Genomic DNA, 16,562 nt, shown 5'->3' with positions numbered 1-16,562 from the left:
CAGTTCATACAAGTGCGGGAAAAAACTGGCAACATTAATGCATAGTACAAAATTTTATACTCTTTGGCGTATTCAAAAGCAAATGGCCGCCGGCTGAAATATTCGCTTTCATATTAATTACGTTAGATGCTATTAAATTTTTATCAATGTATTTTTGTGACTTGGATAGATAAACTAAACATTTAGATAGGAAGTTAAAAGTGAGTAATCTTTAATAAATTTGTTTTGGATTAGTGGTTACCGGTAAATATTGTTTATAGTTGTGTTGAGTTCGTGAATTTGTATAGCGTCCACGTGTATTTTTTTAGAAAAAAGGCGCAGCGATGTCGCTGCCGCCCTATCTTTTGGGGCCTAACCCCTGGGCCACCATGATGGCCCAGCAGCAGTTAGCGGCGGCGCAGCAAGCAGCATTGCAGGCTCACGCCGCCGCTGCTGCAGCTGCGCCACCGGTGCCCCCAGCTCAACCTCCTAAACCTCATCACATTCCCGAGGAAAAGATCAAAGAAAAAGGTAAAATTAAATAATTGTGTAATTTTTAACGTTTTCTAACCATTACAAGAGTACCTAATTACAAATATCAAGTATCGCGTACATCATACTATTTTGAATGCATAGTGCTCAAATTTATTCTATACAATAAAGCTATTATTACGGTTTAATAACTTATATGATTCTAGAAAAATTGTGTTTTTCGACGTTTATCAAATGTTCCTTAAATACGCAAATGCAATGTTGCAATCGTTTCAATGACATGATGCTTCGACAATGTTATGAAATATACACCATGCACTGTTGTATTGCTTTATCTGTATTATCCACTTCTTTTTTACTTATCGACTGACGAATATACCGTTAAATTTAAATATACATTACTAAAATAATTAATATATCTAGAACAGTTAGTAAATATTTAATTAAGAAACAATACTTTTTTATTTATATAAAAATTACATGCCATCCTTATAGGTGGTACAACAAATAACCTATATTAATTTGGTTACTGTAAATATATTATAATAGCCTGGTTTGTCTTATCTTTAATATTAGTTTCATTACTGCAAATATTGATTAAAACGTGATAAATCTCTGCTAACATCTTTACACTCAGAAGATATGGATATTTGTTTCTATTTTAATTAAAAAACAATTTAAGGTTATATGTTGGCTCTAATTCTGTCGCCATACAACATACTTACTCAAATCATCCTCTTGCAAAGCATAATACTCTTTATCTGGGTTTAATTTTCTTTAAGGAGAGATACATTTGTCTAAAGAGTTCTCATCAAACTCTTTCCATATTCAAAAATGTTATAAATATAAGTACTAATAAAAACTAAATAGGCTATTTTACTGGTTTTTAAAAGCAATTTTATGTTATTTAGTAGAGTAACCTCTACTTTTAGTAGAGTAACCTCTACTTTTAGTAGAGGTTAAGTAACCCAGTAAATTTTGTTTTTTTTTATTTCTAGTACATATTTGCCAAATAATATCATATTAAACATTCCATATTTAAATAGCTCACGAAAACCCTATTTGGACAATATGGTGCTACAATGGGGTTTGTGAAGTCACTTACCTGTATTTTAATCTGTGATACTTATAGTAGAAAAGCAAGGTTAACAAGCAAGTGACATCATCATAAGCCCGGCCAATCAGGAGCATTTTGTGTCACATGAAAAACATTTTTAAAAATAATTTTTATTTGTCTATTTTAGAATAAGTTAAGTATTATTTCAACTTACGTTAATAAATAACCTTCTTTAAACTCATATATACTAATTACAATAATTGTCAAATAGGCTATTAAGTTTTTGAAGAGAATCATGCCCTATAGTTATCAATTCTTATATATTGATAACTATATATTTTATACTATATAAGTATAAAATGATTGTAAATTATCTTATAACATATGCCGATTAATGCCCAATAAATGTAAGATCTGGCTAGGATAGTAGATTTATATTTGTGTATCTGTGTCTAATTAAATAAAATGTTATCTATTTCATACCACTTCAAACTACAAAATTAAATGTTGTATTTTTTATATATTAGTTTAGGGGTTTGGGCAGACTATCTAAATGACCTCGTACTAGAGAGGGATTCTTATGCCTGTGCCTGAATATTATATTCTTTTATCTGTGTTTAACAGTGAGTGCACAAGCACAATTAACATAATACCTTAGATCAGGTGGTTGGCCTTAGCCTCAGCTTCAGTAAAATATATTTATTACAATTTCTATGGGTGAGATCATTTACAATGAGAATGATCTCATTCTTTATTGCTTTCCCAAAACATATTCTTCTATGATAATCAGAAATTTCTCAGACAAATTATAAGTTAATTGTAAGTTTGCTTGTTCTGTATCCCCATGGCCCAAAATTTCACCATTTAAAGATCTATGACTGAAATTAATTTCTGTGGGGTAAATTAATGCTTGCAATTGATATAAGTTTTCATTTAAGTGTTAGTGTGAATTGCTGTTATTGCAAACAAAAATAAATAGAAATAATATGCAGCCAAATTATTAAAATAATAACAAAAAAATATTTCATATTTACGGGATGATGATACTGTATTATGATATCCAACTATAGTCGCTGCTTCTGACTAACACATATTAAATATTTTCTATGTATAAAAATGTGAAAATATAAAATTGAGCCAACACCTTACACCCAGCTGTATTTCTTAACTGTATTTATATTGATAAGAATAAACTTAATCAATTTCTTTTAACAGTTGAATAGTTTTTTACCAATTATTTGAATGTGGGATAATATAAGTTTTTTCCTTTCGTGTGTAATATACTTACAAATGATATTTTGTATATTTCTATAGCTCAAAAATGGCACCAACTTCAAACAAAACGCTTTGCGGACAAACGAAAATTTGGATTCGTCGATGCCCAAAAAGAAGACATGCCACCTGAACACATCCGTAAAATTATTCGGGATCACGGCGACATGACCAGTCGCAAATATCGACACGACAAACGCGTGTATCTCGGGGCTTTAAAATATATGCCACATGCTGTCATGAAGCTGTTAGAAAATATGCCAATGCCTTGGGAACAAATCAGAGATGTAAAAGTTCTGTACCACATAACCGGTGCTATTACATTCGTCAATGAAATTCCATGGGTTGTTGAGCCAGTTTATATAGCGCAGTGGGGAACAATGTGGATCATGATGCGTAGAGAAAAACGTGATCGTCGTCATTTCAAACGCATGAGATTTCCGCCCTTCGATGATGAGGAACCTCCCTTAGACTACGCTGACAACATTTTAGATGTTGAGCCCTTGGAACCTATTCAGATTGAATTAGATCCCGAAGAAGATGCAGCTGTTGCTAACTGGTTTTATGATCATAAACCTCTCTTAGGTACAAGACATGTCAATGGATCAACATACAGAAAATGGAACTTGTCATTACCACAAATGGCGACTCTATACCGCCTTGCTAATCAATTACTTACTGATTTGGTGGATGATAATTATTTCTACCTTTTCGATTCAAAGAGTTTCTTCACTGCAAAAGCTTTAAATATGGCAATACCCGGTGGACCAAAATTTGAGCCTCTTGTAAAGGATAACTCAGCTGGTGATGAAGATTGGAATGAGTTCAATGACATTAACAAGATTATTATTCGTCAGCCAATTAGAACAGAATACAGGATTGCATTCCCATATTTGTATAACAACTTGCCACATTTTGTTCAACTTTCTTGGTAAGTGGTAAAGTTTATTGTGGTAAACTTTGTTTCAAATAAACAATGGAGGTTTTAATTTGTGTCTTTTTCTCAAACAGGTATCATACCCCGAATGTTGTATACATCAAGACTGAAGATCCAGATTTACCAGCTTTTTACTTTGATCCTCTGATCAATCCAATCTCTCATCGCCACACGGTAAAATCTTTAGATCCTGTGCCTGAGGAAGAAGATTTCTTGTTACCAGAAGATGTTTCCCCATTCTTACAAGAGACAGCTTTGTACACTGATAATACTGCAAATGGCATTGCACTTTTGTGGGCTCCTAGGCCTTTTAACATGAGATCAGGTAAATTTCACTTAGCTATTCTCTATAACCACAATTAGTATATGTTTAATTATTGTATTTTTATTAAGATACCTTGGTTTCACGACTGGTATAACATATTGCTCATTTTTAGGTCGGAGTCGTCGCGCTATTGACGTTCCATTGGTCAAGACCTGGTACAAAGAGCATTGTCCTCCCGGCCAACCCGTAAAAGTGCGTGTGTCTTATCAGAAACTGCTCAAGTACTATGTGCTAAATGCGCTTAAACATCGACCACCGAAACCTCAAAAGAAGAGGTAAATATAAAAAAAAGTTAATCCATGACAATTAAATTAATATAGCTTATTTTATTTTACAACCCTATTCAATATTCTTCCCAGCTTTTGCCCTATTATTATCAAAGTTGTGTTTAAAACATTTGTTTTAAATATTCATTTCATTTTTTTGTCTAGGTATCTATTCCGTTCCTTCAAATCGACGAAGTTCTTTCAAACAACGACCCTTGACTGGGTGGAGGCTGGTCTCCAGGTGTGCAGACAGGGCTATAACATGCTAAACTTGCTTATTCACCGAAAGAATCTTAATTACTTGCATCTCGACTATAACTTCAATCTGAAGCCTGTTAAAACACTCACAACAAAAGAGAGAAAGAAGTCACGTTTCGGAAATGGTAAATATTTTAGTAACATATATAAGTTTGATAAAATGCTACTTGAACCTATATACTTTCTAGTAATGACGTAGTTAGTAACATTTTTTTAAATATTATGTCATGTTTTAGCATTCCACTTGTGTCGTGAAATTCTTCGCCTCACTAAATTAATAGTGGACTCCCATGTGCAATACCGACTTAACAATGTTGACTCCTTCCAACTGGCCGACGGTCTGCAATACATATTCGCACACGTCGGTCAGCTAACCGGCATGTACAGATACAAGTACAAATTGATGAGACAAATACGAATGTGCAAAGATTTGAAGCATCTTGTCTACTATAGATTTAATACGGTAAGGGATTAATTTTTATGCTATAATGTATATTCTGCTTTTTTCGACAATATATGATTAAATTGTATAGTATAATTAAATATATTAAATTTAAACTTGAGTAACATAAAAGAAAATAGATGTACAAACTTAATATATTAAATCATTATAATTGTATATAATAATCTTTATATTTTCTTTATAATAAGTGTATAATTTGTATTAAATATATTTTCATCTTTGTAGGGCCCCGTATCAAAAGGTCCTGGTTGTGGGTTCTGGGCCCCAGGTTGGCGAGTATGGCTGTTTTTCATGCGCGGTATCACGCCGCTTCTGGAGCGCTGGCTCGGAAACTTGCTTTCCAGGCAGTTCGAGGGACGACATTCGAAAGGTCCATAGATTCATTTTTATTTTAGCATTTTTGACATTATTATTTTTCAAAGTAGTAGTATTGAAATCAATATATTTGTATCCTAGGTGTTGCTAAGACTGTGACCAAACAGCGCGTCGAGTCCCACTTCGACTTGGAGCTGCGTGCGTCTGTCATGCACGATATCGTGGATATGATGCCCGAAGGTATCAAACAAAACAAAGCTAGAACAATCTTGCAGCATTTGTCAGAGGCCTGGAGGTGTTGGAAAGCTAATATCCCATGGAAGGCAAGTAAATTTTTATATACTAGTTTAGTCACACAATGTATACTTTATTTTGGTGACTGCCTATTTATCTAAAATTATATATGTTTTAAATTTAGGATATAAATGAGTAAAAGTTTAATTTTATTCTAGCAACAGTGATTAAATATTAATTTATATATTTAGGTGCCAGGACTCCCAACTCCAATAGAAAACATGATTCTTCGTTACGTGAAGATGAAAGCCGATTGGTGGACTAACACTGCGCACTACAATCGTGAACGTATCCGACGTGGTGCTACAGTTGATAAGACCGTGTGTAAGAAGAACCTGGGTCGTCTTACGAGACTGTATCTCAAAGCGGAACAAGAAAGGCAGCACAACTACCTGAAGGTTAATAGTTAAAAGTCCTTCTAATAAATTTTCAACAGTTTTCGTCAATGTATTTTGTATAAAAATAATGGAATTAGCTTGGTTGCATATTATTATTTAGTAGTGCTGAATATCCCATAGATTATGTCAACGAAATTGTTTAATTTCTACAGGATGGTCCCTATATCTCGCCCGAAGAAGCCGTAGCAATCTACACAACGACGGTCCACTGGCTTGAGTCTCGACGTTTCGCGCCTATTCCTTTCCCACCGCTATCGTACAAGCACGACACAAAGTTGCTCATCCTTGCTTTGGAACGGCTAAAGGAAGCCTATAGTGTCAAATCAAGGCTCAATCAGAGTCAGAGAGAAGAGTTAGGTCTTATAGAACAAGCCTACGATAACCCCCACGAAGCTCTCTCCAGAATCAAACGTCACTTGCTCACCCAAAGAACTTTTAGAGAAGTAAGTATTATTTATATTTATTTTAATATAATTACATTAAGTTAAACACAAATAATTTAAACTATTATTATTTAGGAAAATGAATGTGAAAAGCTACAACTTCATTTGTCTAATTTCTAGGTTGGTATAGAATTCATGGACTTATATTCACACCTGGTGCCAGTTTACGACGTGGAGCCTCTGGAGAAGATAACGGATGCGTATCTTGACCAGTATTTGTGGTACGAAGCTGACAAACGTCGTTTGCTGCCGCCTTGGGTAAAGCCGGCTGACACCGAGCCCTCGCCGCTACTCGTATACAAATGGTGCCAGGGTATGTATGACATAATATGTTGACTAAACTACTCATTTTCGTTATTGACCTTACTCTTATTATCTTATGTGCTTAGTAATGTAATTATTTTTGTGATGCGGTAAACAAAATTAAGAAGATGGTTCTTGAAAAAAAGAAGACATGCAATTGCCCAATGTGTGCGTTGTAGCAAAGGAGATCAATGGTTGTACCATCCCCTTGTTACAAACCTCACTTTGGTTGATTGTACATGGCTACCAAGGAAAGTGAAGAATCCCATCAATTCTAAAGTCACGGAGCAGTGAGCATATATTTAATAAATAGATGTATAACATTAATCATTACATCTGGTACTGACCATCGACAAACTTTCAATATGTAATTTCACAAAACAAAATAATAATGGTTTTGTATTTGTAATACGATTCAATATGTACTTATGTTATTATAAAGTTGATATTCATGCCTTGTGTTTGTTTAGGTATCAATAACTTACAAGACGTATGGGAAGTCGGCGAAGGCGAGTGTAATGTATTGCTGGAATCCCGCTTTGAAAAGTTGTATGAGAAAATTGATTTGACGCTTCTTAATCGTCTCCTGCGTTTGATCGTGGATCACAATATTGCTGACTACATGACGGCTAAAAATAACGTTGTTATTAATTACAAGGTATTTTCCATAAACATTTATATTTCATTTTTTTCATAATAATTGATAATTTGATAATGGCTTATACTATTTCGGTAAAGAAATAATATTTATGATATATCAAAATAATTAAATACTTAGATGTCATGATTTCAAACACAAATTCATTTATATTCTATTCTATGTGATGAATCGCGTAGGGGTCCTGAAACCAGAGAATCCCTGTGCTCTGGGGGCGGTTGATGACTGTAGGCCTTGCCGATCGCATCGACCTACAGCGTCCATCGTTTGATATTACGCTTCTGATAATAATCAGACTAATTTATCAAGAACAAATAAAAAAGAAGGATATGAATATATTCTCATTTTGCAGGATATGAACCACACAAATTCTTATGGCATCATTCGTGGTCTTCAATTTGCGTCATTCATAGTTCAATACTACGGTTTAGTACTTGACTTGCTCGTACTGGGTCTCCAGAGGGCTAGTGAGATGGCAGGACCACCACAATTACCCAATGACTTCCTCTCTTACCAAGACAGAGCAGCAGAAGGGGCTCATCCTATTCGCCTTTATTGTAGATACATAGACCGGATTCATATATTCTTCAGGTAATGACAACTAGATATATTTAATATTCCTCATTAGATTTAGTGGTGCGATAATTGGAAATACTATTAAAATAAATATGTAAGTCCATAAGGTCTATAGAAAATGTTAACAGTGTTAAAAACTCATAATACCCAAGCAACTATTGGCCATGACTAATGTATAGTAATTAAAATGTACATACTCAAATTGTCTATAAATAAATAATATGGTGTATTTAGATTTACTGCAGAAGAGGCTCGTGATCTTATCCAGCGGTATCTCACTGAGCATCCTGACCCAAATAACGAGAACATTGTCGGATACAACAACAAGAAATGCTGGCCGCGAGATGCGAGGATGCGTTTGATGAAGCATGATGTTAACTTGTACGTACTAATTTAACAAACTATTAATAAGCGCCTTAAGCTTAATTTTAAATTTTATTTTCGGCTTAGATAATAAAGTTCATTTAACATTATATTGACTTATAATGCATGATATTGTCGTAACACATTGCTAGTTAACCTATAGCACATAATAATATAATTATAGATAATTACGTACGGAAATTAAATAAAAAAACGCATTTATTTCTTAAACTGAAATATTAGGTTAAATGTACAACTAAAATGAATAAATTATGTAACAGGGGCCGTGCAGTTTTCTGGGATATCAAGAACCGCTTACCAAGATCTGTGACTACTATTCAGTGGGAGAACAGCTTTGTATCAGTGTACTCCAAGGACAATCCTAATTTGTTGTTTAACATGGCTGGATTTGAATGCAGAATATTGCCTAAAGTGAGTTTACTTATGATTGAAAATAGTTAATAGACTTAAATTCTGCGTTAATCAATAATTGTTCTGTTGTTGTAAGTGCCTTTTATGATATTGGTTTAAAACCAAGATATTTTTTAACATATACTTATATCTATTTTACGACCTCCATGGTCGAGTTGTATGTACACCGGTTTTCATGGGTACGCCACTCTGAGGTCCCGGGTTCGATTCCCGGCCGAGTCGATGTAGATTACCATTAGCTTTCTATGTTGTCTTGGTTCTGGGTGTTTGTGTTACCGTCGTTACTTCTGATTTCCATAACACAAGTGCGTCAGCTACTTACATTGGGATCAGAGTAATGTATGTGATGTTGTCTCATATTTATTTATTTATTTATCTATAGTGCCGTAGTCAACACGAAGAGCTGTCACATCGGGATGGTGTATGGAATCTGCAGAACGAAGTGACCAAGGAACGTACCGCTCAGTGTTACCTGCGTGTCGACGACGAGTCGCTCGCTAGGTTCCATAACCGTGTGCGACAGATTTTGATGGCTTCTGGTTCCACTACATTCACAAAGATCGTTAACAAGTGGAATACTGCCCTTATTGGTAAGCCTTAGTTTAACAGTTATAGTACGACACAACTTAGATGTCGCATCGGCAAAATTCGTAAAACCGATCACATACGAATTGGGTACGCTATCCCAAATTATCAATATTTATATTCTCACACGAATATGATCTTTGCACAAACGTAATAACTTGTAATATCATATGACCTAACATATTAGTCAATTTGACGCGACGATTTACATGCACTTGCTTTCTCTGACGCGAGAATCTATAGCGACGAATAGCGTCGAATGGCGCGATAGGGAGTTATTTTTATTGGTTGTGTAAATCGGCAGTAATCGGTTTTATTTTCATTACATTGCATTTTCCGATGCTACATCTAATTTGTGTCATACTATACATAGGTATTGATAAGTATTATTATTTTTTGAAGCATTATTTTTTATACTTTAGACTGATTGTATTTATAGAAATATCAAAACAAAATCTTGTAAACGCACAAGATTTAATGTTGTCTTAAATTTTCGCGATTATTACACATTTAAATAAAACTAATTATAACGCGATTCATCCGTTATAATTAGTTTTATTTAAACGCACAAGATTTTCTTTTATTCTATATAATATTATTTTTAATTATATTGGCATAACAAAAAATCTTGAATTTTAATAAATAGTTCATTTTTGTATCATAATAGTTACAAAACGAACATATTTTTCTAGGTTTAATGACATACTTCCGTGAAGCTGTCGTCAACACACAGGAGTTATTAGATCTTCTCGTAAAATGCGAGAATAAAATTCAGACTCGTATAAAAATCGGTCTTAATTCGAAAATGCCTTCTCGTTTCCCGCCCGTTGTGTTTTACACTCCAAAAGAATTGGGCGGACTTGGGATGTTATCTATGGGGCATGTTCTAATTCCTCAGGTAAGAAATATTTATTCCAGATGCTTTTAAAACTTTTAAATTAACTCGTAAAAATATATTTTGTATTAATATTTTTACAATATTTATTCACGTCATCATATTAATTTAAATTACAACATTAAAAAGAAATACTCATATTTTGCAAAGAATGATAACTAAAACTCATTTTCATCATTCATATACAAATAATATGTCCTAAACCTATTATTTGTATATTAATCCAATATTAAATGCTTGAAAAATAATCTCTTTGCAGTCTGATCTCCGTTGGTCAAAACAAACAGACGTAGGTATCACTCACTTCAGATCAGGAATGTCACATGACGAAGACCAGCTTATTCCTAACTTGTACCGCTACATCCAGCCTTGGGAGGCTGAATTCGTTGACTCACAGAGAGTATGGGCAGAGTATGCTCTGAAGAGACAAGAGGCTAATGCCCAAAACAGGTTAGTTATATACAAATCAGTTTTTTTTTTTTTATATTTGTATTTAATAGTGATAATACAAATTAACAACTGGCGAATAAAAGCAATTTATAAATAAAAGAAAGTCAGCAAATATAAAAATTTAAAAACATTTTCTTTTTTAATATTTCTTTTCTCTTAAACTTGACGTGATGAATCGCGTAGGGGTCCTGAAACCAGAGAATCCCTGTGCTCTGGGGGCGGTTGATGACTGTAGGCCTTGCCGATCGCATCGACCTACAGCGTCTATCGTCTGAGACTACGCTTCTGATCAAATTGTCAAATAACCCTAATAATTCATTTGTTTGATTTAATGTTTAAATTAAAATCTTGAAATGTTATTGTAGACGATTGACATTGGAAGATTTAGAAGATTCATGGGATCGCGGTATTCCAAGAATTAATACATTGTTCCAAAAGGACCGACACACACTAGCTTATGACAAAGGATGGCGCATTAGGACAGAGTTCAAACAATATCAGGTAATAAAATTTTCTTTGTTTTGTGGACGTAAATTTAAAGGATAAGACATTATATGTTTTATACGACTATGACAACTATACGAATGATACGACGATATGTGTTTGCATTCACATAATTTCTACTTAACTTGTGTTACAGGTTCTCAAACAGAATCCGTTCTGGTGGACGCATCAACGACACGACGGTAAACTATGGAACTTAAACAACTACCGTACAGACATGATCCAGGCACTTGGTGGTGTTGAGGGCATTCTGGAACATACACTATTCAAGGGAACCTACTTCCCGACGTGGGAAGGTTTGTTCTGGTAAGGAAGAGATGTTACCTGTAAAGTTTAATGCAGAAATATTACATTTCAGAGGATCATTTGATATTCGTTTTTTTATTATTTTTAGGGAGAAAGCTTCTGGTTTTGAAGAGTCGATGAAATACAAGAAGTTGACTAATGCACAGAGATCTGGTTTGAATCAAATTCCCAATCGACGCTTTACATTATGGTGGTCACCCACCATAAACAGAGCCAATGTATATGTGGGCTTCCAGGTACAGTAAAAAAAAATATTATGTTAAACTCACGACAAAAAAGTAATTCTTATAAAACGTTTAATGATTGATTGTAGAGAAGTATAACATATTATCACACATAGGTTATGATATTATATTTGGTTATAGTTTACTCGATTTTAACCATAACCATAATGTTTTCCATGGAAAAAAAAACAGCATTATAGATTTGATGAAGACTATGTTTGTTTAGGCGAAACATTCACTAGATTATTCTAGTTTAATTTTTATCACTTAATTAAACTTCAAATTAAAAACTTGTTTTAGGTGCAACTGGATTTAACAGGTATATTCATGCACGGTAAGATCCCAACATTGAAGATTTCTCTCATTCAAATCTTCAGAGCTCACTTGTGGCAGAAAGTCCACGAGTCCATTGTTATGGACTTGTGTCAGGTAAGCAAAGTATTTATAAATCTTAAGGAACTATAAAATTTACATTAAAATTATTTTTTAAGAACAGGCCTTTTGATATTCATATTTTTTTTTGATAAGTATTAAAGTACTTACTTCAAAATGCCAAATATATATGGATATAATAGTACGGATAATTATATTTAGCATCACAATTATCAATATATATATATATCAATATATATTTTTATTTTTAACACAGGTGTTTGATCAAGAACTCGATGCTTTGGAGATCGAAACAGTGCAAAAAGAAACAATTCACCCTCGAAAATCTTACAAAATGAACTCGTCATGTGCCGATATTCTATTGTTCTCGGCCTATAAGTGGAATGTATCTCGTCCATCTTTACTTGCTGATACAAAGTATGTACAACTTTACACATTATATATTATACACGCCTTAGCAATTAAAGATTTTGAGCCATTACCACTCATGATTTTATTATATTAAAATAAATATAATTATCTATTTACATTATGGATATTTTAAAATAAACAAATTTTTAAACTTTCACATTTAAATTTTTTATTTTAGGGACACAATGGACAATACAACAACTCAGAAGTACTGGTTGGATATACAACTTCGTTGGGGAGATTACGACTCACACGACGTCGAGCGATATGCTCGAGCTAAGTTCCTAGACTACACCACAGACAATATGTCCATCTATCCATCACCAACTGGACTCCTGATTGCAATTGATCTTGCTTACAATTTGCACAGGTAAGATGCATTAATATAGAATTTTATGGGAATTGGAAGAATATACTGTTTATAGATTATTGAATTTTTGTTAACAAATGAATCTTTTTCAAATAGCGCATATGGTAACTGGTTCCCTGGCTGCAAGCCGCTCATCCAGCAAGCAATGGCCAAAATAATGAAGGCGAATCCTGCGTTATACGTATTGCGTGAGCGTATCCGCAAAGCACTTCAGCTGTACTCGTCTGAACCCACAGAACCGTACCTTTCCAGTCAGAACTATGGAGAATTGTTTTCCAATCAAATTATTTGGTATGTTATATTTGAAGCTATAATAATAAAATATTTAGTAGTAATTCGAACAAGTTCTACCTATACTCAATGTTACTAAAGATGAGAACTTAATTATTAATGTCTTCAATTTCCTTTAGGTTCGTAGATGACACTAACGTATATCGTGTCACAATACACAAAACTTTCGAGGGTAACTTGACAACGAAACCCATTAATGGAGCAATCTTCATCTTCAATCCACGCACTGGTCAACTCTTCCTCAAAATCATTCACACTAGCGTGTGGGCTGGTCAGAAACGTCTTGGGCAGGTAAAATGACATATATATAATATTATAGGTTACGTCCTTTATTATTCGATTATGTCTGTTAAAGGCAGTAATTCTTTGAATATGTTCACTGCTAATTTTATTTTATTATATGTAGCTCGCGAAATGGAAGACCGCTGAGGAAGTGGCGGCTTTGATTCGTTCATTGCCAGTTGAAGAGCAGCCTAAGCAAATTATTGTTACAAGAAAAGGAATGTTGGATCCTCTCGAGGTAAAGCTATTCATATATTTTGTATTTTTTATAAGACCAAATTGATTCGAAAGAATTGAGTTAAACTCATTCACCTATATAATTACGTGTAATCTGAATTGAAATGACGAGATATTTCTGTGTTTTTAATATATTTTCAATTAATAAATTAAATTTACTCGTAATTTATTTTAGGTGCACTTGCTCGATTTCCCGAACATCGTGATTAAGGGCTCTGAACTGCAATTGCCATTCCAAGCTTGTCTCAAAGTGGAGAAGTTTGGAGATCTTATCCTAAAGGCGACTGAACCACAGATGGTACTGTTCAACTTGTATGATGACTGGCTCAAGACTATATCATCTTACACAGTAAGTGTTGTTTAATTTGGTTTAAAACCTACAAAATTACTTATAATGGTTGGTCTTGTCTTGTTTTTATGTATAAAATTATCTGGATACTATATGTTCATAATCATAACATATATAATCTATGATTAGTAAAACAACCTTACTTTTAATAACTAATAAGAACGTTTTTTTCTAGGCCTTCAGCAGATTGATATTAATATTGCGTGCACTGCACGTTAACACAGAAAGAACTAAGGTTCTCTTAAAGCCAGACAAAACAACACTAACAGAACAACATCATATTTGGCCCACCTTATCTGATGATGACTGGATCAAAGTGGAAGTGCAGCTCAAGGATCTTATCCTGGCCGATTACGGAAAGAAAAACAAGTAAGTTATTGAAATATAATTGTTTTTATATTAATATAGATACATATATAGGTGTGTTGAGCTGGCCCTAACAGTTTTGTTATGTCAGTTAATTAAGTTCATTAAATTAAAATATTTACATAATTTTCTCGAAATTTGTATATTTGTTTTGTTACATTCCTTAAAAGTACATATTTTAGCATAAAGGTATTATAATGGTATATATATCTTAAAATTACTAAACAGTGAAAAGTATTAAAAAAATACATGTTTTTTTTATTACAGCGTCAATGTGGCTTCACTAACTCAATCTGAGATTCGAGATATAATACTCGGAATGGAGATTTCGGCGCCATCAGCCCAGAGACAACAGATAGCTGAGATCGAGAAACAGAGCAAAGAGCAGAGTCAACTTACGGCCACAACCACACGTACCGTCAACAAACATGGTGACGAAATCATCACCTCAACCACAAGCAACTATGAGTCACAGACATTCAGGTAATTAAATTGTGTAATCATTTCAAAGACGTTAATCTCTGTTAAATTTTGTCGCTCGTATTTATCGGCTCACACATGTGTCGTACATGGAACAATATAGTTTGTATATTTTAATAATGACCTCACAATAAATATCTATAGGTATTAAAAAATTGTGGATTGAGATGGCGACATAAAATAATGTTTTCAATTTATATTTGTGATAGAGCTCTAATTTTTAGATATGCAATTGAAATTATATAATATGAACATTTTTTTTATTTTTATACAGTTCAAAAACCGAGTGGCGAGTTCGTGCGATTTCCGCAACTAATCTCCACCTGCGTACGAATCATATCTACGTCAGCTCCGATGATATCAAGGAGAGTGGTTACACATACATTCTACCAAAGAATTTGCTCAAGAAGTTCGTCACCATTTCAGATTTGCGAGCACAGGTACAATAGCAACACTACATAATATTTATGCAATTTTAAATCTTCATAATCGCGACAGAATTTGTTTATCTAATTAAAAAATAATTGTTATCTAGATTGCTTGCTACCTGTACGGTACCTCGCCAGCTGACAATCCCCAAGTCCGCGAAGTGCACTGTGCGGTGCTGCCACCACAGTGGGGAACGCATCAAGCGGTGCATCTCCCGCGACAACTGCCGAAGCATCCCGCACTTGCACATCTTCAACCCCTCGGTTGGATGCACACACAGCCTAACGAATTGCCGCAACTATCCCCTCAGGTAATATTTTTATATATTGAAGACATTATATAAAAATTATAATTCTGCAACAAAATGTCTTCACATGTGAATATTGCTTCTAAATTGTGATTTCAAAATGATCCTTTTTAATAAATGAAATTTTTTTGTAGGACATAACAACACATGCTAAAGTTATGGCAGAAAACCCGTCATGGGATGGCGAAAAAACAATTATCATTACTTGTTCGTTCACTCCTGGATCCTGTTCTCTAACTGCATATAAACTTACGCCGAGTGGGTACGAATGGGGCGCTAAGAATACGGACAGAGGGAACAACCCCAAGGGCTACCTGCCAAGCCATTACGAGCGAGTGCAGATGTTACTTTCAGACCGTTTCCTTGGATACTTTATGGTTCCATCACAAGGCAGTTGGAATTACAATTTCATGGGTAAATTAGCAGCATTTTCTTAATTTTATTGGATTAAAATACCTCAACGTAATATTATTTGAATTAGCAGGTAATTATATAACTTAAATTATTTCTTTGTTGCCTTTAGGCGTTCGACACGATCCAAACATGAAATATGGAGTCCAACTCGGCAATCCCCGGGAATTTTACCATGAAGTGCACCGACCTGCTCATTTCATGAACTTTGCGGCAATGGAGGATGCCACCGCTCCAACTTTGGCCGCAGATAGAGAAGACCACTTCGCTTAAACAATTACCTTTTTACAATAATTACCTTTAATTTTAATACAGTGACAGATAACAAAATCAGTTTTTATATTTAAGAAAATGGATGTTAGTTTAGTTTGCTGAATATAAGTCCTATTACTGTGTATGAAAACTGTAAATAAATAAAAAAATACATATTTTGTTTGATTT

At 34.0% G+C, this 16,562-nt stretch overlaps 1 protein-coding gene across 1 annotated transcript; it reads left to right on the top strand.

Annotated features, from left to right (window-relative positions):
* The first annotated feature begins 34 nt into the window (after positions 1 to 34).
* Positions 35 to 16,547, top strand: LOC124534361 (pre-mRNA-processing-splicing factor 8). Its single transcript, XM_047110157.1, has 35 exons — positions 35 to 200; positions 309 to 510; positions 2,843 to 3,731; positions 3,812 to 4,062; positions 4,175 to 4,337; positions 4,494 to 4,711; positions 4,823 to 5,049; positions 5,275 to 5,419; positions 5,506 to 5,687; positions 5,850 to 6,056; positions 6,209 to 6,499; positions 6,620 to 6,812; positions 7,273 to 7,460; positions 7,813 to 8,051; positions 8,271 to 8,417; positions 8,681 to 8,831; positions 9,214 to 9,421; positions 10,109 to 10,314; positions 10,571 to 10,761; positions 11,127 to 11,262; positions 11,402 to 11,571; positions 11,660 to 11,807; positions 12,096 to 12,224; positions 12,445 to 12,605; positions 12,778 to 12,969; positions 13,066 to 13,260; positions 13,380 to 13,551; positions 13,667 to 13,780; positions 13,955 to 14,128; positions 14,304 to 14,497; positions 14,762 to 14,977; positions 15,249 to 15,414; positions 15,510 to 15,713; positions 15,845 to 16,124; positions 16,234 to 16,547. The coding sequence occupies exons 2-35, from the start codon at positions 324 to 326 to the stop codon at positions 16,392 to 16,394; spliced, it is 7,095 nt and encodes a 2,364-aa protein (XP_046966113.1). The 5' UTR covers positions 35 to 200; positions 309 to 323; the 3' UTR covers positions 16,395 to 16,547.
* Positions 16,548 to 16,562: the final 15 nt, after the last annotated feature.

The sequence above is a fragment of the Vanessa cardui genome, chromosome 12, assembly GCF_905220365.1.
Source record: "Vanessa cardui chromosome 12, ilVanCard2.1, whole genome shotgun sequence".
Lineage (NCBI taxonomy): Eukaryota > Metazoa > Arthropoda > Insecta > Lepidoptera > Nymphalidae > Vanessa > Vanessa cardui.
This window is presented reverse-complemented; position numbering and strand designations above follow the sequence as displayed.